This window comes from Macrotis lagotis, chromosome 7 (genome assembly GCF_037893015.1).
Source record: "Macrotis lagotis isolate mMagLag1 chromosome 7, bilby.v1.9.chrom.fasta, whole genome shotgun sequence".
NCBI classification, from domain to species: Eukaryota; Metazoa; Chordata; class Mammalia; order Peramelemorphia; family Peramelidae; genus Macrotis; species Macrotis lagotis.
The window spans coordinates 144,903,849-144,930,784 of NC_133664.1; the positions used below are offsets into that span (position 1 = coordinate 144,903,849).

The 26,936-nt window shown below is 34.8% G+C and overlaps 1 protein-coding gene across 1 annotated transcript in view; it reads left to right on the plus strand.

The window, feature by feature from the left end:
- Positions 1-26,936, plus strand: part of DOCK4 (dedicator of cytokinesis 4) — a 345,771-nt gene that overhangs the window by 282,163 nt on the left and 36,672 nt on the right. Inside the window, exons 33-36 of the mRNA XM_074195289.1 lie at positions 3,702-3,797; positions 4,565-4,625; positions 17,796-17,889; positions 26,464-26,612. Coding sequence (XP_074051390.1) covers positions 3,702-3,797; positions 4,565-4,625; positions 17,796-17,889; positions 26,464-26,612 — 400 coding nt within the window. The remainder of the gene's footprint in view (positions 1-3,701; positions 3,798-4,564; positions 4,626-17,795; positions 17,890-26,463; positions 26,613-26,936) is intronic.

The window sequence follows — 26,936 nt, forward strand, 5'->3', positions numbered from 1 at the left end:
CTGCTTTCATGTTTTATAATTAGCATAGGGTATAAGCCAACATTTAAGTGATGATTAAATGTCATTTGTACCTGTGGTCAGGAAAATGAGAAACCCAAACTGAATTTCAGGAAGTGCTCCTTTGGCAAAAGCAACCATAATGAACCGATATAATCACAGTGTGTCATCACATAAATTAAGAGTTTAGAAAATACATGAAGTCAGGGTGCAGATCCCCAGTTGGTCTTTTTAATTCATACTTCCTTATGTATTGTTTGATATTCATTCAAAATTAGAAAAGCTATAAGTAACTCAGTACTGCCAGAATATAAAGTTGGAGATGGAGGTGGCTAGAGGGGGAGGCAGAACCTACCTAGTAAGATTACTTTCTTTTTTAAAATGGCATAGATTAAATTCATCAAAGAATTGATGAAGAATAACATTTCAGGAGCAATGTACCTTTCTTCTCAAGAGCTTAGTGAAATAGATATATACATATGCCCATATACACACAGACTTGTATCTGTATGTGTGTGTATACATATATATATATATATATATATATGGATGTATGTATATATATATATATATATATTTAATGTTAACTGTAATTTTAATGTTTTTAGTTTTATGAAGCCCAGTTAATTCAGAATTGTACAGGAGCCTAGGATTTATATTGAGGCATGGCTATTGGATATATTCCAGATTCTTCCAGAACAAATCTTAATAACCATAATCAAAATAGCCATTGCTCTCTATTATTTTGTCCTTCCAATCATTTACTAGGGCTGTTTCAGTTTAATATCTATTTCTTGCATTGCTTAATATGTTCTATTTAAACAGCCACCCAGATTTCAATAGCCCGGTAATTGCCATAATGAATAATGAATAGAAAAAATATGTTATAATAGTTTTAAGTGTGATTGTTTCATAGATAATGAAATTTTTGTAGCAAATCTATAGTACTAAAAGAGTAGCAGCCTGAATTTTTTCATATCTTCCAACTGATATTTTCCAAAGATACTCTTTCTATTGAAGATATACCATGTTAAAAGGACTGTTTTAGGGGCAGCTAGGTGGCGCAGTGGATAAAACACCGGCCTTGGAGTCAGGAGTACCTGGGTTCAAATCCGGTCTCAGACACTTAATAATTACCTAGCTGTGTGGCCTTGGGCAAGCCACTTAACCCCATTTGCCTTGCAAAAAAAAAAAAACTAAAAGGACTGTTTTAGATGCCACTGAATTATTTTAAATGTAATTTTCTTAAATTTTTGCTCCTTGTAAAAGGTTCTATAAATAAAACAACCAAAGATGGTACTTTAGAAATTACTAAACTAGTTCTAAATGAGAAAATTTCATAGATATTGGGGAAATTAGACCAATGATTTTTTTCTAAATTTACAAAAGCCCTTAGCTACCATGTAGGCAAGGAAATGCCACATTGACATGAAAGTTGTATAGTGTAACCCTTTTGGTGATATGCCCTCTTCCAAATCTTATGGCATAGAACCTAAGATACATGTGATCAGATTTTTCTATACTTGAGATATTTAGCTCTGCATACCAAAACCTCCAAATTTTATAAAGCAGTTCCCAGTTTTTAAAATGTAGCATCATCAAGTAGTAGTATAATCTTATAAGGAAATAGATGTCCTAGGAATGAGATGGGAATTGGGAATGACCAATTTCTTCTCTCAACTTTAAAATCCTCCCTTTCCAACCTACTTTCTATAAAGGGAGACATTATGTGAACTTCCCCATAATTTGATTATCACTTTAGAGTCAGAGTTTGAATTACAGCTTTGCAATTTGATTCCTCTGTAATTTTGGGTGAATCTTTTAACTTCTCCAGGCCTCAGCTTCCTCATCTGTAAAATGAGGAAGTTAAACCAGATGACTAATAAGTTCTCTTCTACCTTAGATCTATAATCCTATAATCTAGAGACTTAGATCCTTATCTGAACTCCAACATTGAATCTTGAGTTAATTATGAAAATATGTTCTACCAAGTTTCTCACTTCTTGGGGCCAGGGTATGTTACCTAACCTCCCTACTTGCTGCACCAGAGAGCTGTGAAGAGTAATGAAATTCATATCTCTAAAACAGAAGCTTTAATGTATTTTTAGAACTCATTACTTTGACTAGAGTTCTTTGTTTTTGAAACCATCAAGTGTGTGGTTGTGCATGGCAGTCATTTCATTTCACAGAGCTGTTACATCCTTCCAAATTGATTTGGCAGGCAGATCTTGAATTAGTACGTGGTTCAATACTGTTTTGGCATTTCAGTGTGAACAAGGTGCTGTTTGGAGTTTTCTGAAAGGAAGTACTGTATATTTAAAAAAAACACCCCCCCAAAAAAAACAAAAGATCGTTCCTCTTGTATGATTAGTCAGGCTAAGATTCATCCTTTCTATCCCTTCCATCCCTTCCATATGCTGCTCTCCCCTCACTTAGTCTAACAGTGTTAAGAGAACAAGCACAGGGTGAACTAACAAAGCATATGCAGAAAGAGAAACAGCCTAGATAACAAGTCCAGCCGACTGAGCAAAGGGATGATAAATTCCAAGAAATAAAAATGGAAAAAAAAGAGCTTGGGAGTGAGCATAACCACAATCTGGGACTCAGAAATAAGGCTTCATCATTTCTTTTAAAATTCTAGATTTCTTTTAATTGATTCTTTTTCAAAATGATGCCAGGCAAGTTATCTACTTAGTTTTCACTCCTAATTAATCTTTCTTCCATATGTTTCTGGAGAAATAGAGAAAAAAAAGAAAAGAGAAATTGAAGAGAGGTTTGGAGTAAAATAATCTTCATTATTTAGTTTGGAAGGGGAAAAGCCTCCCTGTACCAGTGGACATAGGACGTTCACTTTTTTCTCTCTGTAAAAAAGTTCAGTTTGGGAGAGCTAAAAGAATTCACTGATCTTGTTGTTGAATTTTTTTGTGGGTTGGGAACAAAAAAAAACACAGCTCCTAATTATTATGATTGTTGTTATTTTACGTTTATTTAGTGCCTCGACTCCAAGGTGCTTAAAAATAAGGGGAAAATGTAGGAGGAGAGATGTGGTTCAGTACTTGTCATCAATCTGCTTTAACAACCTACATAGAAAATCCTCTGTGATTAATGACTAAATGAATGAAACTGTTGAGTGAGTGCACAGATAGTACAATATGTATTGAGTGGGCAAATGTTAAGTGAAAGGAAAAAACGCAAAACGTCATACCGTCTGTACAAGGATTTTCCTGTAGCAGTTGCATTGCAGTAAAATTGCCTGGATGAAGATGCATTCTACTGAGAGGTAGGAAAACAATTTTATGTGAATAAAACAATATCCTACTGAAAAGAAACTTGGAGCTACTCCTATATTCCATTTGTATTATGTCCTTTGATTTTCCAAGATGCAAGCTTCTAACAGTCTAAGGGGCACTTGGAAATATCTTTGAGCTGTGAGATGTCTGTGTGTTTTGAAAATCTTATGCATGTTTTTTTTTTGATTTGATGACTTGGATAATCTGAAAATCAATTTGCTTTGTCAATGCTTCCTGGATTAGAATTCCACTATTTGGTCCATATCCTAGGTAAGACATTGTTTGCAAATTGTGGTACTTGTGAAATGTTGCAGTGGTTGCTAAGGTATTTAAGGTACTGATGAAGTAAAATGGTTGTCATGGTGACCGATAAAAATAAATGTTGAAATTGTCCTGGGTTCTTTTCTTTTCCAGTCTACTGAAGAAAATTGAACGGGAAACATGGAGGGAGAGTGGCGTATCATTGATCGCCACAGTAACCCGTCTAATGGAGAGGTTATTAGACTACAGGTGAGCTCCTATACAATGCTTTCCAGAAATCTTGGACTAGGATTAGAACCTCAGATGATTAGAATAGCATAAAGATTCTACATGAGTAATCATATCAAAGGACTGACAATCAGAACTTAAGACTTTTTGAACTTAGATAACTGGCTCAAAGCCAAGCCAATGGGAAATTCTTATTGGCCAGTTCTGGGCAAGTGCTAATAAATGGGAATCCCTTTCTGAAAATCTGCTTATCAAGCATATTTCTGATACATCAAACCACGGGTGAAGCATTAAAGTGGTTTATGATGGTATTTGGTCTTATTGTTTAATGAAAAATATATTCCTATCTCTCCTGTTTAAATAATAGGATCAATTAAGACTGTCCCTCTTCTTTCCTTTGACCATATATTTGGTTTTTTAAAGCATTTATTTCTATTAACATGATTCAGTTGAAATAAAGGTTTTTTTAGTGTCCATTTTATGTTATGATATACATCGTTTGCATTTATGTCATTCCTTCTAAATCTCTATTTCTCAAATAATTTTATTATTTTTAACTTGGAGATGTAATCCTCAGCACAGAATTTTTGGTATGTAGAACATAGGCACACCTGAATGAGTTATATGCAATCATAACATGCCATAATATAACATATCTTCCAGTGCCTGAATGTTTAATTGCATTCCTATCTGCTGTGATTGTATAATCTTAGCTGGCATCTGTTGTTTCATGAAACAACCTGCATTTGCCTGTACTTGAGACTTCTGACTATTGCGTTTTCTTTTAGGGACTGCATGAAAATGGGAGAAGTGGATGGCAAAAAGATTGGCTGTACAGTTAGCCTATTGGTTTGTAAATAATTTTTCCCTATATTAATGTCTGATTAATTTTTTGCTAATCATAGAAATACTGTTGTTTACATTTTTGTTTAGATGTTTCTCATATGAATTAAAAGAGTGATTTTTGAGAGAAATTTTGCAAATTATATATAATTCCAAACTGGAAAAATATATATTCAGCTATAACTAAATATTGTCATTATAATCCAGCTAGGACCACTATCAAACTCTTCAATAGAATCTACTAATGACAAAACAAATTTCTTGAGGAATAAGTTCTCAATACAATAAAAGTTCAAGTGTTTTTAAATACTTGCTTTCATAAGAGATAGCAGTGTCCCTCAATAGGATTTTTTCCCCTTCAATATATAGACTTCCTCTGGTCACCTTTCTTGTTTTCATTCCTTTCAGCAAGTTAAGTCCATTTCTAGGAAAGAATAATGAACCTCTTTTTGCTACCCATTGGCAATTTTGTATTTTAACACAGTAATTTTCATATTCTTGCTTCTTAAAACTTTGCATTCACAAACTAGCCATTGCTAGCTTTCAGATTATAAATATCTCCCAGTATTTGTTACTATTTTGTAGATTTCCTAATTGTATATAGAACTACCTTACCATTTCTAAGAGTCCATTTTGAGGAATAATGCAGTACTTGTCATGAAATAATAATAATTATGTTGTAGATTGTGCTTTGAAAATCAAATTGTTTTAATACACCAAAACTATAATTTTATTATAGTTTGTTTCAAGGCTAGGAACATATTTCTCAATTGCCAGTTAGCCTCCAAGACAAGCTAAGGCAGTAATTACATAGCAAATGCTGTGTAACTGTCTTTTAAACTGTCTTTATAGATTAAAATAATCCCTACACATTTAGAGGTTGGCTTTTCAAGCATCTCTACAGTGTGGATTCATAGGCAAATATTATTCATTCCAGTTTAGATTGAAGCAATGTATTACTACAATAAAGCAATTAAAAATATTTATTAAGCACCCACTATGTGCTAGACTATATGCTATAGCATATAGGGGCTTGAGGATACAAGTTACAAAGAATGAAATAATCCCTGCTTGAAATAAGCTTTCCTTTGAGTTTGTAAATATTATCCTATCTTTTATTACACTGTCTATTCCAAATCCCTATACCCCTTCTCAGATCTTTGCTTTATGACCTTGAATTCCAAGAAGTTCATAGTGTCTCTTATTTGACTTCAACTTTAAATCATATCATGCCCTTCAGCACCATTTCATTTTTACTTCATAGGATTCACATCCATTCTTCCTTTCTTAACAACCTCTCTGTTATCAAAAAGAGTTTAACTTTATTGTACCTGATTACTTTTGTATTTCAGATTCACATATTTTCTCTTCCTTTTTCCATCATTCAGTTTCATCATTAACAACTCCTGAAACAAGCATATTAGCACAAAATCCTACAATTCATTCCCATGAATTATCAGCCTAATCATCTGCCCCTTATCTCATATTCATACACCTAGAGACAGTGGAAAGAACAATGAACCTGGAGTCAAGAAGATGAGTTCAAATCCTAGGCAAGTCACTTAATCACTGTCTCCCTCAGTTTCGTCTTCTTTAAAATGAGGAAAATACTAGTCCTACTGTTAGGTTTGTTGTAAGGATAAAATGATACTATTTATAAAATCCTTTTTAAGCCTCACAGTGTTATATGAATGTTAGCTATTATTTTGTAAACATACATTAAGCTTCTTCATTCATTGGTATTGCCAGATATTACACTTGACTATTGATATCTATGATTACTCAAGTTCGTATTTTATTTTCCTTCCTTGACTCTTTTTTTTGAGGCAATTGGGATTAAGAGACATGCCCAGGATCACACAATAAGTGTCTGAGGTCCCTCTGAATTTAGGACTGGAGTTCTATCCACTGTATCACCTAGCTTCCTCAAACTTTACTACTTTTAAAAATTTATTTTTAACTAATTTATTTTTATTCTGAATTTTAAACAGTAAGAAAAAGCACCTCGTACACAGAAGAGAAAAAGACAATGTACATTAAACTGCAAATTATCACTTCATACATGCAACAGTAAATTCAGTATCATTTCTTTTTTTTTTCAATGCTACTTTCTTTTTTTTTTTTTAGATTTTTCAAGGTAATGGGGTTAAGTAATTTGCCCAAGGCCACACAGCTAGGTAATTATTAAGTGTCTGAGACCAGATTTGAACCCAGGTACTCCTGACTCCAAGGACGGTGCTCTATCCACTGTGCCACCTAGCCACCCCTTCAATGTTACTTTCAAAACTATTCTTCCCATTTTTTCTTTCCTCTGAATTGTACCTCCCCTTTTTTGTATCACCATTGCTTATCCCAACCTTCCTAACCCAACTCTTCCATTAAAAAAAAAAACCAAGATTAATAAAAAAAAAAAGCAAGGAAAAAATAGTCAAGTAAAATGAATCCACAATGGTAACTGCCCCAAAATGTGCATCTGCTTTGGAAACTTTAGTTCATTATTTTTCCATCAAGAGGTCAATAACAGACTTTATCACATGTCCTTCAGAGACATGTTTGATTATTTCATTGATGGGACTTCTCCATTCTTTCAAAATTGTTATTTTTTACAATCCTGTTTTCTTTGTGTAGACAATTCTCATTGTGCTCATTCCAGTCCATTCTTTATCAATTTGAAGTTGTCTTCTTGGTATTGTCTTCCCAATTCCCACATTTCCCTCTTGAGTATGATAAATTTTATACTAAACTCTATATGTGCATGTTCAACCAACTTTTGCCCCTTTCAGATGAATTAATTTCACATCTAATGCTCATTTCCCCTTGCCCTTTACCTCCATGTTTGCATTTTCTTCTCATACACCCCAGTTCTATATCTTTTTTCCTTCTTTAAATACTGCTTAATTCCTTTTGCTGTCCCTTTTCTTTCCTCTATGCAGACTCTTAGAACAGAACCAATCAACCCTCAGGTCTTCTGTCTTCACTCTTTAACTACATTACTATTTTCTGAAAACGTTAAAATTCTGAATAGGCACTTATTTCCTCCTGGTCCCCAATTAGAATGGTGGCACAGCATCATCATACAGGCCTTTCCTGAGGATCAATTACATTACCTTTGTTGATCTCTCCTGCTTCTTGGGCTTAGATCTTGTAGTTCTTACTCATCTCTGACCTTTTCATCAGAAATGTTTAAAAATCCTCTCTTCTATTAAATATCTGTTCCATCCCTCCCTCCACTCCCCCCGTATATAGTTTTGTAGAGTAAGTTATTCTTTGTTGTGAATCTATACCTTTTGCATTTTGGCATTTTTATTCCAAGTTCTCTCATTGTGAGCAGGTGTTATGTGATACTGACTGTGGTTCCTTAGTATTTGAACTTCTTTTAGGATGCTTGCAATATTTTTTCTTCGACATTGGAGTTCTGGATTTTGGTTACAACATTACAAGGACTTTTCTTCTTGATTTTTTTTTTCAGGAGATTAATGTTGGATTCTTCCTATCTTCCTTTGCCCTCTGATTCTGCCACATCTTAACTATGTTCATTTTTAATTTCTTGAAATACAGTGTTCAGTGTTTTCAAAAAATAGTTTTTCAGAAAGTCCAATGATTTTTAAATTATCTTTCTTTGACATAGTTTCCATGTCAATTGTCTCTAATATCTCATATTTTGTTCATTTTAATCTTTTGATTTTATTCAAATATTTCTTATTATCTAGTGAATCACTGATCTCTAATCTATTATCTTTTTCAGGTAGTATAATACTTGAGTAATGTTTGCTATTTCTTCTATGATATTTATCTCTTCCCAATTCTTTCTTCCCTGTTTTATTTAATTTTTTATTTCTTCCTTTCTTCGAGGCATTCATGTGATTTTTTTTCCAGAAAATCCATTTCCCTTGAATCTCTGCTTGCAGGTAATATCAAGTTATTCTCCTCCCCACCTTTTCTTTTTTCATTGTAGAATGGTATTTTTAGATCTGTAGTAATTAGTACAATGATAGGCATTTTCTTTCTTATATTCAACCAATCATCTTTAGATACTGAATTGGGACTTTATACTAAGGTCAGTCTCTACCCTCTGCTATTTTTTTGGTGGGGTGATATTCCTTGATTGATCTTCTACTGGGTCCCCTGTATTCCTGTGCTGATCTTCATCTTATGTTGTTAGGCTTCAGAATTCTTTTTTTTTTTTGCAAGGCAAATGGGGTTAAGTGGCTTGCCCAAGGCCACACAGCTAGGTAATTATTAAGTGTCTGAGGTCGGATTTGATTTCAGGTACTCCTGACTCCAAGGCCAGTGCTCTATCCACTGCGCCACCTAGCTGCCCCAGGCTTCAGAATTCTTGAAGTTCAGAGCCCTGGATCTTCAGGGTCTTCTCTGGTACCTCAGGACAGAAGGTTAAGGATTTAGTAGTGGCTTATCCTGGTCTGAGCTCTGAAGCATCTTCACGGTACCTCCTACTCTCCCTGGCTTCCAAAGTTCCCATACTAGGACTTTCTGACCACACTGAGGATTTGAAGGGATAGGGGTAAGTAGGGAGAATTCTACTCTTGTATAACCCTAAAGGCTATACATATCTATGACTGATCTCTAGTAGTACTGGGAAGTTTCTGCTGACTTCTTTACCTGCACTGACATTTGTTCCCTTTCCTAATTGCCCATGGGCTTGAAGCTGATTTGTTTTTTATACTTTTGGGGTAATAGAATTAACTCAGACAATTTGGTGACTCAGTGGATAGAGCACTGTGCTTGGAATCAGGAAGAGTCAACTCCAACCTGAGATATTTATTACTATATGACCCTGGACAAGTCACTTAACCTTGTTTTGTCCAAGTTCCTCATCTATAAAATGAGCTGGATAAGGAAACGGCAAATCACTGCAGTATATTTGTCAAGAAAACTCCAAGTGAGTTATGATCAACTGTGATGAACTTGTTCATTTCAGCAGTATAATAATCAAAGAGAATTGTAAAAGCTAGAAAATAATATCCATATACAGAGAAGACCAAAGCTTATTATCTTCAATTTTTAAAAGTTGTCTTATGTATTATATCATTTTTTTCTCTATTTTTTTTCTTCCATTTGAAGTGAATAGAGCACACTGGCCTTAGAATCTGGAGGATAGGAGTTCAAATTCTACTTCAGGAATTGATTCTTACTAGCTGTGTGACTGAGCAAGTCACTTAACCTTGATTGCCTCACATCCAGAGTTATCTCTAGCCATCCTGATTCATATCTGGCCATTGGACTCAGATGGCTCTGGAGGAGAAAGTGAGGCTGGTGACTTAGCACAGCACCCCCCTCACTCAAATGCAATTCATGTTCTTGTCACCTCCTTGATGCCATGGTCTTCTTTGAGAATGAAGGACCATCATCATCATCATCATCATCATCATCATCATCATCATTATTCTTCTTCTTTCACAACATGATTAATATGTTCTATGTTTAGCATAGTTATACATGTAGAGCCTATATTCGATTTCTGTCAAGGGGAGGGAAGGAAACAGAAGAAGGGAGGGAGAAAAATATAAAACTCAAAACTTTGCAAAAATAAAAATATTTAAATTGGAAAAAAGAAAACCCATTTCCCTATATGACAAAATGTCATATAGGACTGAAACAACTATATAGCAACAACAATAAGAAGAAAACTTAAAATTAAGTTTTACTTTGGATTGCTTGATCATTGGTCTGGTGAGAATTTTAGGTTTTTGAAACAACAGGCATACAGGAGATGGCTAGCTTGTCTCCCATTCGGGATATGAAATTCTTAACCCTAAAGCCCCTCTCTGATAGGCATCCCCGATTCTGACCCCAGCCTTGATTTACTATAACTTCAGACATCAACTCTCCTTTATTTGACTATCCAATATTTATACCTTCCTCCAATAGCTTCCTATTCCGTTGTCTTCATATTCTTTTTTAACCAATAACCTATTTTCATTCATTTAAAAAAAAGATACTTTATTTCAGGTCCTCAAGGTTCATCAGCTCACTGGATGTAACAAAATGGCCAATTGGATCACTCTAAGGAGCTGAAAAAATTTAATATATCTCCAAAAATTTGTATTCACCATGAGAAACAAACCAAAGATGTTTAGAATCAGGTGGCAGAGTGGATATAGAGGCAGGTCTAGAATCAGGAAGACCTGAATTCAAATTTGACCTCACACTTTACTAGCTGTGTCACCTAGTTATTCACTATGAGACTAGAAAATCACTTTACCTCTATTTTTCTCAGTTTCCTCATCATTAAAGTGTGGATAATAATAGCAACTACCTCCCAGAGTTGTTAGGACTAAACCAGATAATAATTTTAAAGTACATGTCACATGGTAAGCACTATATATATAAATGCTAGCTATTACAAGATCTGTGGAGTCTACCTATATTCTCTCCTCCCTAAATTATCTTGACATGGTCTAGTTCTCCTCCTGTCTGTCTGAATTCTCCTTTTTTATTATCTTTTGCAGTATAATCATCCATATCTTGACCCTTGTTTCAGTGACTCTATTTTTGGCCCTTTTCTCTTCTCTTTATGTTCTTTTCCCCTTGATAGTCTATCTCATCAACTCCCATTGTCTCAAGTAGCACCTTTATACAGATAGTTCCAAGCTACAGTGGGAAAGAACACTGGGTTCTGGAAATCAGAGGAACTGATAACCTCTGCCTATATAAAGCTGGGCCTTCTAAGTTTAAATATGAACCTGTGATTCCCAAGATCCATATATCTATCCCTATTCTCTCTTCTGAGTTGCAACCCTACATTACCAATTTTGAGATTGGTACTTCCAGCTGAATATCTTGTGTTTGTTTATACATACATACATATACATATATATATATTTATACCTACATATGTTTATATATACATATATGTTTAAAATGCCTAAAATGGTCATTTTCTTTTACCCCTGTACCCTACTTTCTTCATAACTTCCTCATTTCTTTTTTTCTTTTTGTTTTTTTTTTTGCAAGGCAGTGGGGTTAAGTGGCTTGCCCAAGGCTACATGGCTAAGTAATTATTAAGTGTCTGAGGCCAGATTTGAACTCAGGTACTCCTGACTCCAGTGCTCTATCCACTGTGCCACCTAGCCGCCCCTTAACTTCCTCATTTCTATCTAGGTGCATCACCATCGCCTCACTCACTCATCTATTATCTCTGCTAACCTGCCCCCCCTATTTATTGTTACAAAATCCTATTGATTGGGCAGCTAGGTGGCATAGTGGATAAAGCACCGGCCTTGGAGTCAGGAGTACCTGGGTTCAAATCTGGTCTCAGACACTTAATAATGACCTAGCTGTGTGGCCTTGGGCAAGCCACTTAACCCCATTTGCCTTGCAAAAAACCTAAAAAAAAAATCCTATTGATTCTACCTACCTCCATAACATCTTTTGTATTTCTCCCTTTCTGTTTACTTACCGGGTCACCATTTTAACCTAGCTCTTCATCATTTTTTTGTCACCACCACCACAGTAGTAGTGTCCTAATTGACCTCTCTACCCCTATCTCTAGTAGCTGCCTGCTCCAATCTAGCAAGCACATTTAATTCTGAGATAAATAGAAGTTAAGTGACTTTCTTCAGGTCACATAGCTGGTAACAGGCTAAATTTGAACTCAGTTCTTCCTGATTCCAGATACAAAACTGTCCCACCTAAAAGACCTTAATAGCATTTTTCTGCCTTTACGGTAAAAGATAAATTGTAAGCTTCCCCCCCTCCCCAGCTATCCAAGCTTATTGTACATTATTCTCCTTTAGATATTTATCATTTCAGTCAAGTAGGCCAACTTGAAGTCCTTCTATGTGCTATTTTCTCTTCAGTCCTTGCAGTTGTGTGCAGTCTATCCCCTATACCCAGAATTCACATCTTCCTCACCTCTGATTTTTGAATCTCTCATTTTCTTGAATATTTAACTCATGTGCCACCTCCGATATGAGACCTTTGGTGATCACCTTAGTTGCTAGTGACCTACTCTAATAAATTAGTATTTGCTTTATGTGTATTTTTCTTTGTTTAGCTTTATGTAGATTTTATGTATTTAACTTCTTCCTCATGCCCCATTCTTTCTCCATTTCATTAGGATTTAGGGTTGAGGGTTGAAGATTGTTTTGTTTTATTATGTCTTTGTGTCCCCAATACCTATCAGTCTCTTGCATGAAGTAAGGGTTTATTAAATGTTTGTTGATTAAATCCATGGGTTGTTTGTTAAGCACATATGCTTTTCACTGGTAATTTCAGGTATAGTGAAGAGGCAAAAGATATTCATATTTTTAGACCAATTACTGTTTTAGGCTAATATAAGACAATCTATAATTAAAGGCCATATTATAATCAATTCTATGCTGATCTTTTAATTTTTATTCCATATGGATAGACTTTGATTTTTTTTAACTGCAATATGTTTAGTGTTGTCTCCTCCTTTTAGTCCATTTTGATTAATCCTTTGGGAGGATAATTTCTAAAGTATTTGTTTTAAAGTTCCAATTTGTCTTTCAAAACATAATGAGTTAAATTTCATCATTAAGTTAATAATGTGCATAATTTTTGACATGACTAACACTAGAAAATATAATTATTGTTTTGTTCTATGTGTCACCAGCATGTTTTCCAGACATATGCAAAATATTCCTATCTACTGACAGTAATAATAAAATGTTTTCAAAGGAAACACTTTTCCTTCACAGGAAAAAGGCTTATTTTGTTCTCACAAAAAGCTCTTTCTTATAAGCAGGCTATTAGAGCAAATCATCCTTTGATAATTTCAAAAACCCTGCTGTGGTGCTGTTAGACACTGTGTTTATGGTACAACAATTCTAGATAATTAAAATGATTTTTGGTTAATTTAAGAGAGGGGGCTATGAATAGCACTGTTTACTGAATTTTTTTTAATTCCAGAAGCTACAGAAAACAAAAGGTAGAAAGTATAAATGAAGCATCTCGGATGTGGTCAAACTGGGAAATTTGCATTCTCTGATCTCTTCATCATATTTCTAGTGGATCATAAGTAGATTAGTCCCCAGATAAGGAAAGGAATACTTTTAGACAAGTGGAAAAAATAAATTAAAATCATTGTCTATAGTTTTCTACAAACTCTTTCTAGTCTAGGTAATACCTGAGTAGTTGTTATGATGCCCAAAATGTCATCTGGATGAGGTATTGATGGCCATTGGAGTCTAACATAGTTGGGATTTGGCCCTAGATTTGCTACAAATTGATTGTGGTACCTTTATGAAAACATTTTATTATTACTGTCAGTAGATAGGAATCTTTAGTATATGTCTGGCAAACATGCTGTGACACATACTTTAGTACTCTGACCCTCAGTTTCTTTATTTGCAATAGGAGAAAGCTGGACTTTATCAGGAATTTTTTTTGGTGGCTTGGACCCCATTCGGCTGTTTGTTGATTACATTTATAATCAGATGAAATGTTAAATTTCAGTTAGGGTTAATGAATATAAAGATGCAGTTCTTTGGGGTTTGGTTAAGAACCCATTAACTCTACTTACAGGCTTCTTTGGGGTCTTTGGACCCAAAGTTAAGAATCCCTGGGATGACCTCCCCATTGGAATAAAAGTTCATTGCAAGTAGGGGTTCTTTTCATTTTATGTACTGGAGTCCATAATGCCTAGCACATTAAGCAGGTGCTTAATAAATCAATGTGAATTGGTTTCCAAGCAACCTTGACATGTGCTTCTTGTTTCTACTTAAAAAAACTTTCTTTTACCTAGAATACCACTTTCAGTAGCTCTTGTTGCCCAACTCTAGTCCACAATCTGACCCTACTGCAATTTGATGATTCTCAACTCATCTCCTTAACTCTTTAAAAAATTACAAATAAAGGATATTTAAGTTCCTTAAGCATCAGCTAGAATGATGACCTATTCAATAGAAATACATTAAACACAGGATTTAAAGTGTGGTGCTCTGTTGGAATAAGTCTTCATTTTTCAAGTTTCCTGAGCTCAATTAGTAGCTCTTTTAATATTGTGAATGAGTAGATGTACTAATATTCCAGACAGAAAAAAAACTCTGGTCACAGTCCAGAGATAAATTTGTTGCTTGTATGGAACTCAGAGTAATTTTTCTTTAGTAATCATGCCATAACTTTTGGTTCAGTGTTCACTCTATCCTAGCAAAAAATTCATGACATATTTGAAATATATATATGTATATATATATATATATATAATTTGCATATCCTCTCTCCATTTGCCCTCATGTAAGATTTGCATGTGCCTATGCATACAGAAACTTGATTTATCAATAAAATTTCATTATTTAGAGAAACTCTCTCTACTAGATGCAGATCTGTAAATGCCATAACTAACAGTCTTACAGAATGACCTTTGGTCCTGAAATATTTTATTAAAATAATGTTTAACTGAAGTGAATTGAATTGAATTGATGCTCCCTTAAATGTTGCAGTGCTAAATCATGGGATGGAAGTAGCCCAGAGTGGTTGGTTACAATGACAGTAGAATTCAAGCTCTTCTTGGCATTCCTACCAAATGCAGAAAATTTCAGACATGGCCTGTAATAAATAAATTAGACAGTCTGTCTTTCATCAGAGGACCAGGCTAACCGAATTCGAAAAAGCTGTCTTGATATTGGTCAAAGGGTGATGAATTCTGGAACCAAAGCAACTCAAATTGTAGATGCCTTGTAATCTGCCCAGGAAATGAATTTTTATAACATAATAGAATCTATCTTCTGTGGGATAAATACAATGTCTCAAACATCATAGTGATGTCTTATGGTATTAAGGCTTAATGAAGAAACAGAGATGTTGAAACTTCTTTCCTTCCATGTTTCTATCCCCGCTTTCTATTTTCCATTGAGATCCTTTAGAAAAATCCAAGATTTATGATGGTGATAATTCTGAGTCTTTGGGATATATAGATTGTAAATACATTAACATTTCTAAGGAAAACCAGATGGGGGAATCAAAGACTTTATTTTTTCCTTCTTGAACTAGATTAGTAATAGAAGGGAAGTAAACTAAGACTGAGGAATAGCACTAAGGCTAAGTAAATGTATGTGTTGGAATGAGGAGGAGGGAGGAGCAAGGAAAGATGACTTTTTTCTGCTTTTCCCTTCTCTTCATAGAATCAAAAGAATAGAGCTGGAAGGGCTGTAAAATTATTGAGTCCAACTCTTTCATTTGAGACATGAAATTGACAACCTGAGAAATTCGGTGACTTGTGTTTTCTTCTTTGCTGATTCCAGGCCAAATGGTTCTGTTGAAGTAGGCTTACCTTGGGTCAAGATGAAAGCTAAAATTTAAAGGGTGAGGAAAGGAGGAGGAGCTCATAGGACTGTAGTATGATAAAGCAGCTGGCTGTGAGGGAAAGAGAGGGAAATTCCATCCAGTAATAGCAAAGTCACTATGTTTCTAAGCTTTCAGTTTCCTCATTTGTAAAATTAAAGATGAGAGGAGGAGAGGTACAGAGATTTGTGAACTAAATGACCTTTAATGTCCCTTTCAAATAAAAAAAAATCTCATTATCCTGAGTGGAAGAGAAGGGTAACTTCTATGAGCAGTTAGCCATCTAATTTAGGTGGTCCATTTCATATATTAGGGATATTTGTAAGTCACACATTGCATATATAATATTTTTAGATAAATCAAAATGAAGCTTTTAGTAAATAATTAAAAGACTGTGGGGAAGCTAGATAAGGACCAGATGCATTTCTAAAATCTTTTATTAAATTATGTATAACTTAATATTGAACTGTATAACTAATTAAATTTTATTAACATTTCACCGTTAAATTAATTTTAATACATAAAAACCATAGCTTTTCTTTCACTCCTTCTTAATTCTGTCATGATTCTTTGTCATTTCATTTTCATTTACATTTATTCTTTTACCAGAATCCCATGTATTTTTATAGCCAAATAAAATATTTGTTTTATGAATCAAATCCCTATTGATTCATACATAGGACAAGTGTTTTAAACATAAACCAAAAATACTTAGCATCTGTCATTAGTAACCTAGAGTAGGAGCTTACTCATCATAAAATCGTCTCTTCCATCTGTCCTCCGCCACATGATTTGCAGAAAACATGACAGGATCACATTTTGTCTATCAATACGATTTTTTTCTTTCTAAGATAAATTTTTTTAAAAATCTAAAATTTTAAAAAATTGAATATATAGTCATTTTTCAAACTTATTATAGATTAATTATATATGCATATATGTTTGTATATGTATATATATGCATTCATAAAATTCCATTTATAAAATGTATTGTTCAGTTGGTCAGTTAGGTCTGATTCTTCATGATCAGATGAACCATAGTATCCATGGAATTTTCTTGGCAAAGATACTGGAATGTTTTGCCATACCATTTTGATGTGGAAAAGCCATAAATCAATGACCATTATGCTAAATCTTTTACAATCTTGGTTATTTCCAAACACTGAGTCAGTAATTCATATTCTAATATGGGAGACGATGTGCAAACACCTAGAAAAAGAAATGAAGTAGATGGGAAGCAATCACACAGCAAAGAGATGAGCACTGTAGGGAGTCTTCTAAAGAAGGTGAGATATGATCTAAATTTTGAAGGAAGTCAGAGAGCCTAAGACGTGGTAGTGAAGAGTTGGAACATTTCAAGTATAAGTAATAACCAGTGAAAAATCAAGGAGTCAAAGAGAGGTCTTATTTACTGTATGTCAATTGTTAATTGATGATTAACAATGGAGCATGGTTTAGGGGATGGAGAGCCAGTCTTAAAGTCAGGAAAGACCTGGTTTTAAGCCCTTCTTCTGATAAATGGGGAAGTCACTCATTTTAACTATGATTATAATTTATAGATAAGTTGATGATCTGCATTACTGTGAATTTTCATACTGGGATTTCACCACTGATAAGATCATAGGTCTAGACCTACTCCTTACCCTCTAAAAAATGCAGACAGAAAAAAAGGAAATAAAGAAAAATTTAAGCAATAATGCTTAAGATGACCCATCTTAGTCACTAATAAATGATGGTATCACCACTCTCACCCCTTAAAACAGGCCCTATAGATTTCAAGTTTTTCTTTTGTAAAACCAATTTTAGAAAGGAGCCAGGTCTTATATTTCCCTGAAGAATTGCAGAAGACTACTAGACTGAATACTTTTTGACCTAATGCAGCTTTCTATGCTTACATTTTTGCTACAGAATTTTTACAAAACTGAGTTGAACAAGGAAGAGATGTATATACGCTATATTCATAAACTCTACGATCTGCATCTGAAAGCACAAAATTTCACAGGTAATGTTACCATTTGGGGATTGGGGAAAGTATTGGAGATTGTTACATTAAAGACAGCAAATAGATTCACTTTAATTTTTAAATATATTCATGTATTTTGTGAAATATTTACTAATAACATGTAAAAATACTTTAACATTCATTTTTAAAAATTTTAAATCTTTCCTTTCAACCTGCTTCTTCCCCATTCCTTGAGAAGACAAGTAATATGATATTGGCTAAATCTTTGAAATCATGCAACCACATTCACTGTGTTAATTCAAAATCAAGACATGGGATTTCAAGATATTATGGATACCTGGAAATTATAATTCACAGTATATGCAATACATATTGGTTCATAACATCATTATGATCCAGGACCCTACCAACATTGGGCATGGCTATTTTGCAGGTTTTAAAAGAATAAAGGCATTCTTTTTACCTTCCTGAAATTGTTGCTTTTATTCACAAAATTTCAATTTACTACTTTGAACTAAAATCAGTAGGTTATGCCATATCTTTCATCAATGCTCTTGATTCCACACAAACAAATACAGTTTAAATATTTCTCACATGTCCATTCCAGGACCTTGTATCTAGTTTAAATTCCCTTTTGTTTTTAAATGTTTAACAAGTGAAAAATCTCCAACCCTATCAGAACCTAAGCATTTTTAAGATGTCTCCCCCCCCCCCCCCCCCCCCATGCACTTCTCTCAATTTAAGACTATTTCTGACTTGGTAAGTAAACCTTGGCAAAAATGTGCTTACACACAAACAGTAAAATGAGTATAAAGATACTTTGGGAGAACTTCTGACAATTATCTTAAACCCAGTCATTGGAATGGTAGAAATGATTGACTAAACACAAGCAAGAGATAAAAAGATGTTTTCTTAGCTTACAAGGATTCTGGTTGAGTGTTTGGTTCTTCTCCCCGGGTCATAGCTCTAGACCTTCAGGAGGGAGAGGCACCACCCCTCCCTGGGCTTTTTATTATGTTTATGAGATATTCAGGGATCAGTCATACACACCAGTGCAAAGTGTTTCATTTTGTATAAATCAAAACCATTTTTATTCTCTAGCTGTCTTCCTGTCAGAGGCTAATAGCCCTCCCTTCCTTGTAGCATGAAATCATAGCTGTTCCATAGCGTTTTTTCCCTCTATTTCAGTGCACAGGTGAGAGTTAGTTGGATCAGGAAGCCATAATAGGTGGAAAACAGCCCTGATTAGGGTTCAACAGCCTTCACAACAGAGGTGTGAACGTACTCTGGGAGCAAAACAGAATTAAAATAGCTGAAAAGAAACAAGGATTGTGTAAATTAAGAGAGTCTACCTCAAATGATTACACAAATTATTTGTGTCTGACCTGTGGTGGAGCATGCTAAGTTTATGTTGGTTTTATCAGCCACAGTGGGATATACCATAACTTGACTTACATAATGATGCCATTTTGGTCATCGTTGAGAATGAAGGATATACACCAACCAACTAACAAACAGTGCATTTAGACTTAGGCATAGCCTACCACTCAGAAACTACTCAGAAACCATTTCTTTACCTTCTCAATTCTAGCAGCCTCCATATCTGTCCTAATTTGGACACATGGAGGCATGATCATTCTATTGTAACTTCAATTGTAACTATACCTCCTTCCAAGATCACTAATGCTGAGATTCTCCTTTCCAAGTACAATCATCCCAGTTCACAAGAATCCGGCTTTCACTTTCACCATAACCTCCATTCCTGGACTCCTCCCTATTTCCCTAGTTGTCTCTGTACTCTCAATTTCACTTGCCTCAAAACCCACTCTTTACTCTATTTGTGGTTAACCACTTCAGTGATTTCCTAGCAGCTACCCTAAAATACCTTGCCTCATTTGACCCTTTACCATTCCCAAACTGCCAATACTCAACCAAGAATAATTCCTACCATATTTCTTTGCTTTTCTCAGGCCATTAAACTTCCCTAACAAAGCCAAAGCATCATGCTGCCAAGGCACTATAAATTTATGCTGCATACCCTCATCTGGGCTTTCACTGGTTGACAGTCCTATTCAACTGATTGATTCCCTGCCTCATTCTCCATAGTGACTGCTTTGCACTTTTCCACCCCTTAGTAGATCCATCTCCTGCTACCACACAGAGCAAATGACCCAGGCTTCTGCCTTCTATTGTTTAGTTTGGGAGTCTAGAAAAAAAATTAGGAATGGATTTTGGAAAAGGTTTATGATAATGTTACTTTATCCTATGGGAGCTTGTGAACACAACAAAGGAGAGAGCCTAGAATCAAGCCATGAAAAATATCCACTATTCAACAGGAGATTGAAGATAAAATGGCAAAACAGGCAATCAGAAAAATAAAGGAAAAGTAGATCATCTCAACAGAATCTAAGAGATAGGGAGAGAAGGAGGGGGGAAAGGAGATAGAAGACAGGGGAAGTCAAGTAGGCAGAGAATTGAGAAAAAGCCATTAACTTTATCAGTTAAGAGATTGTTATTAATCTTGGAGGAAGCAACCTCAGTAGAGTGGTAGATCTGGAAGCTAGGTGACTGTGATATGAGTGAAAGGTAAGGAATTAGAAGTAGAAAGTATAAATGACTTCTAGGAGAGATTTAGAATAATAACTTGGAGGAGGATGACCAAATCAAGTAATGAATGATTTTAAATGAGAACTTGGCACATTGAAAAATATCAAGAAATAAATCTGTAGATCAATCAACCAATCAACAAGCATTCTTTAAGAGTCCACTATATACAGAAACTCTGCTAGGTACTGGCCATCAGGAAAGATTGAATAGAACAAATTATTGGATTCATCGTTGAATTTTCTCAACAAATAGAAGAGAATCTCTTCTGAGAAAGAGGGAAATGGATTGCTGGAGAAAGTTTGGGGAAAAGAAGAAAAAGCTTGGAATCAATTTCAGAGAACATGAGAGTTAGTCAATAAAAGGATTATAATGAAAATACATGCCCAGTTAAGATTATTTAATGTGAAATTGTACTGGGCTGAGCCTATATCTTATTATGCCTTCTACCAGTGACATGAGAAGAAGTGTTGGAAAGATGAGTCACAGAGACAGCAAAAGCTTGAGGATCCACAGGGTATGAGTTAAGGCAAGGTGTGGATGGGTGAGGAGGGAAAGAAAAATTGAGTATAAAACTGTTTAGGACTGAACTGTTAAATTTTACAGTCAAGACTGTAAAAAGAGCAAAACAGTTCTGACTAGAAGAACAGAGGACAAGTGTTTATAATCAGAGAGGAAAATAATTTAGGATCATGGAAATAGCATGTCTATACATAGGTTTATATATTATAAACATCCCTTTGGATGACTTAAGTGAAATGTAGGCTGATTTACCAAGTAGTGTGCCAGAAAACATCAATATATCAAGTTTGTGGGCAGGGAATGGAAAAGAATGGAAGATTTTGAGCTATCTGTTAAACTCAGTGAGAAAGGAAAAGAGCGACTAAGAAACTTATAGCAGCAAGGATCTTGATGGGTCATAGACAGATGGACTTCTCAATAGAGAAAATGTTACTAAGCGACAGTGGTAGCAATGAGTAGCCATTGTGAACCAATGAGAATCATACTGACTCCAGTTCCTGGACAAGTGAGTAAGCGGATATGAAGAGAAGCAACACCCTGTACTGAAGGGAGTGACCTAAGATGCTCTGCCTCTAGAAGGGAAGCCAAGTTTCCATGGGTGTAAGGAAAAAGGAACAAATTAAGAAGAACAAATCTAGGATGAAGGGAAGTTTGAACCATAGAAGGAGAAGAATCCAGAATATACAATTTAAAGGACAGGTTGAGAAGGATAGGAACAAGGGAAGGAATAGTTCTCAATCAGAAAGAAGAGAGAAGGGAACATTATCAAAAACGCAGAGGTTTTGCTTGAGCAAAAATGACTGAATCAGGGAAGGCAGAATCAGGAATTTGTTAGTTATAGGATTAGGAAAGTGCCAACTGACTTCCCACCCCTAAGTTCTATGATGATGAAGGGCAAACATCATCATTTAAGATGCCTAGCCTAATTTCCCTAATGCTTTAAATCCCTAGAACAGATGTTGCTCTTCATCTCTATTTAGATGAGTCCTGTTCCTTCCCTTGTTTCTATCCTTCTCATCCTGCCCCTTAAATTATGTATTCTGTAGTCATTAGTTGGGGGCTATTTGAATTTGGGAATTGGTCAATTAGTGAAGCAGCAAAGTATGTATATGGACACATTTTTATTTATTTTGGGTTTTTTTTTCATTTTTGCAAGATAGTGTTGTTAAATGATTTGACCAAGGTCACACAGATAGTAAGTATCAAGTGTCTGAGGCTGGACTTGAACTCAGGTCCTCCTGACTCCAGGGCTGGTGCTCTACCCACTCCTCACATCTGCCCTTCATTTCTTTATTTTTTAAAACTTGTAGAAGAAAAAAAAATCTTAAGTCCATTTCTTCCAGCCAAGTGATAGGGACATTTTGCTTCTCAAAAAGAAAGTCTACATATGTCTCCTTCTGTTCTAGAAACAGAACAGTCTTTTCCTTAAACATGTTAACTCAATTTGCAATTATGATTTTCATATTCCACAAGGAATAGGTCATTTCTTTCAAGTAATATTTTATTCTTCATTCTTTAATGTGTTGTAATTTATGTCCTCATTCTTTTGTATCCATGGAGAAAGTAAACCTAATGAAAAACTTTCTCTATTTTATGGGGGGATAAGTGGGATAAAATTTTCAGCCCTTTATGAGTTTCTTCCCTTATAATTGAACTTCACTATTTTCATCTCTCCATTCCTCACCACATCTAGGAGGTTTGCACAATTCCCAAATTGTTGGCTAGAGCACAAGGACCTCCATGTTGCCTTCCTTGTTGTCTGGAGCTTCTACCCTAGCTAGCCCACTCTGTATAGTATTACTTCATCCTTCATCGATTTCCACTCTCACAGCATCTGAGACTTTCAAGAGATCTCACAGTTTAACTAATTCATTTCATACCTAAATAAGAGGTCAAACCAGTGTCATCTACTTTATTCCAGTGATGATACCTAATGAGCTCTAATAGCTAAGAATTTTTACTTTATGCTAAGTCTCTATTGGCTTCTCTGATACCCATCCTTGTGTCTAGTCACTGTATTCTTCCTTGCCTGCAGTTCTCTGATTTCTTGCTTTCCCCTCTGACTTCCTTTAGAACGCAGTTCAAATCCCACCTTCTACCGGGGGTCTTTTCCTAGCCTGTCTCTTTCTTCTTCCAGCTACTAATGTCCTTTCAAATGACATTATATATACATATATATATATATATACATATATATACTTGTACAAGTATAATATACATATAATTAAAGATACCTATATCTCTATAAATGTTGCATCTGGGACAGCTAGGTATTGCAGTGGATAGAAGCTACCAGACTTGGTGTCAGGAAGACTCAAATCTAGCCTCAGACACTTAATAGCTGTATGACCCTGAGCAAGTCACTTAACCCTGTTGGCCTGAGTTTCTCTGTAAAATGAACTGCAGAAAGAAATGACAAACCAGAGAGTGAGCCTTGACAATGGAATGACAAAAACAGCAAAAATATCTTGAATCTACCAAATATTTGCATAATGTCTCCCTTATTATAATGACTATTCCTTGAGGAAAAAAGAACTGCTTCTTTTCCCTCTACTTTTTGTGTCCTTAACATATAAGACATTGCCTGGCACATGTAAGTGTACAATTAATGCTTGGCTAATGTGTAAAAAAATGTCTTATTTCTGTTAGTGCTCTCCTCTGCAGTTAAGCAGAGAGAAAAATGGAATACTTCTTGAAAGCCTTCAAATGCCTAAAGGAAAGCTTTTTGACATGGTCTGTAGGCTTCTTTACATTCTTCTCCTCTGAAAGCCTTCCTACTTGTCAGTGTTTTCTCCTGAATTGTATCCCAAAGTGAACATCTTACTCTAGATACTATACTTGCATTTGGTGCCAACATCTTTGTTGGTCTGACTAGGGCAGATCAGATTGGTATCATCATGTTGTTTCTTCTGGGAGGGAATAGGAAATCCTGCTTCTTTTAATATTGCCTAACATTGTATTCACTTTCTTATATATACAAAATCATGCTGTTGGCTCATATTAAGGTTAAAGTTCATTAAAATCTCCTACATTGCTTTTGCCCAAAATATTGTGTATTTCCATTTTTTTCATGCTATGCAATTAATTGCTTTAGCCTAAGAATTTTACTTTTATTGCTACAACATTTTATCTCATTATATTTGGACCTTTGATCTAATTTGTAATTTTGGTTTTTTATTCAGACTTTATCAACCAATATAGGACTCTAACTTGATGTAATCTATGATTCTGATAATGTTATAATTTTTGCCTTCATCTGAATAAAGGATAAAAATGCAGACCAGCACAAGACCAACCACAGTGGGATCCACTAGACACTTTCCAGTCAGATGCCTTCAATATATAAAATCACTATTTTTTGGATCCAATCTCCTTAAGCGTCTCATCAACTACGCTACAATTCTTGATCTTCTCCAAAAAAATAGATGGAAAACTTTGTCAGATATCCAAAGGAAGTCTAGAAATGGATTGTTCTGCATCTACATGGATCTCTATGCTGTCTCTCATTTTCTGTCTCAATATAATTGTTTGGGTTGATTCAACTAAAAGTTTGCTCTTGAAAACAATCCAATCATATCATTCTGTATGTAGCAATCAAATCTTCCTTATGGTTCAGAACCATAAACAGATTTTCAATTCACTTGATCATTTCTATATTTCAAAGAATAAATTACCATCAAGTCTCTGTTCTTACTCTCCTCTGTATCCTTAAACCTTCTGACACAAAGTAGGATTACCTTCTGTCTCATCAGATTTTGTTGCTTCCCCCCCCCCCAAAATAGTCCTGGAATCCATTCAATTAGAGAGAGATGGATGGAAATTAAATTAGATATCCAATTTTTATATGTAATTCATAAGATAGAAAAAATGTAAACAGCAGAAAGACAGCATCACATAGTAGAAATCAGATGACATGGTTTCAGAAGACCTGAGTTGCTATCCAGATTTTGTCCTTTACTAGCTATGTGACTATAAACAAGCTGAGCTTTGTATTTACTCATAATTAAACTTGAATTTAAGAGAAAAGGGAGCAAGTATTTATTAATGCCTACTATATTTAAGCCTTATACTTATAATAAATATTTAATATTTATTAATAAATATTATCTCATTTGAGCCTCACAATAGCTTAAGAGTTAATTATCTACTTCTCAAGCTTGTTGTTAAATATGCTTTATATGCCTTAAAACATCAAGTTTAAAAGAAGAAATAAAGTATCATAAAATTATGAGTTATTGCTTTAAAAGTAAGAAAATTGTTATAGCTAAGAAGTTCAAAGTCATGAAAATTGTATGCAAATGCAAAGAATAAATTGAAAGTTTACAATATATATTTACATATATATAGAAAACACTTCATGGTGAATGTACAATTCAATATTAAGGTAAGGATAATCTGAAAAAAATATTTTATCTAAAATTACAGTGCCAATGAGATGAATATCCCTTTGTTGTTGTTGTCATCCATTTTTCAGACATATAGAATGAATACTCCCTAGTTCTAAGACTGCATGTAAATAGCATATAGCTATTTAAGCTTCATACACATTCCTTAAAGCAAACATGTATTAAGAGAAAACACTGCCATTATGAGTTCTAGTGGGGCAGCTGAGTGGAGGCACAGTGCATTAAAAGATTGGTCCTGGAGTCAGGACAACTTAAGTTCAAATCCACCTCAGATACTTTTTAGTTGTGTGATGCTGTGCAAGTCCCTTAATTCTGTTGGCCTCAATTTCCTCATCTGTAAAATGAACTGAAGACACACTCTAAGGTCTCTGCCAAGAAATCCCCAAATAGGGTCATAAAGAGTCAGACATGACTAACCAACAAAAAATAACAACTGTTGCATTGCTATTGGGAGTGATGAAGTTGGCATCAGGGGAGTTTAGATCTTTGGGTCTCCTTTTAGACAACTGATATCTTTGTAACACTGGGTAAGTCATTTAACTTTTCATTAAGTTAGTTTTATCATCTGTAAAATGGAGATAATAATAACTTCAACTTCCCAAGATTGTTGTGAGGTCAAATGAGATAGTGCTGGAAGCTATTAGCAAACTTTAAGGCATTTTGTCAGTGCTAGCTAATAATATTGCTATTTCTCTGATTCGGTGTTCTGTTATATCCTTTGAAAGATCTAGAAGGATAAGTTATGAGTGAAAGGAATGACTGATATAAATATTTTTCAGTTCTCTTCAGAATAGCAAGTAAATTAAATAAAAATTTTAATGGGAAATTATTATAACCTTTTGATTATAGTGATAAATTGTGACCCCTTTGATGAAGTTGTGAACCTTTAGGGAAACAGGAAATGAATAGGCAGAATAAGATAGAGGAAAGCACTAAACCAGGGTTCATAAGTTATAAAATGACAGCATCATAATTTCCTCCAAGTTGGCTGGACATTTTTCCATATAAAAGAAAATCTTACGTAAAGCCATATGACTTTTAAGGTGTTATTTTAATAACTGTATTTTCCCTTTTCTTTCAGAGGCTGCTTATACTCTCCTATTATATGATGAGTTACTGGAATGGTCTGATCGGCCCCTCAGGGAATTTTTAACCTACCCCATGCAAACAGAGTGGCAACGAAAAGAATACCTGCACCTCACCATCATTCAGAACTTTGACAGAGGCAAAGTAAGTGGCAGTGATCAGTCGTGTCTTGAGGGAATAACTAGAAAGATTTTTTTTTAAAGCAACAATATCTTTAAGTTCATTTGGGATATTTAGTTGCCTAGAGCTAGCCAACTTCAGGATCAAGAAGACCTGATTCCCAGGCCATTGCTATCAAATACAGGCTGTATGACTCACCCTTAACCTCAGTGCTCTGAGTAATTCTATAAGATAATCAGTTGTGGAATAGTGTCTGATCTACTTGGTAGAAGGATATTCCTCATTGGAATTTTTCTTCAAGGAAATCCCTATACAGATTTTTCTTTTCTAATATCACTTCTCAACTTC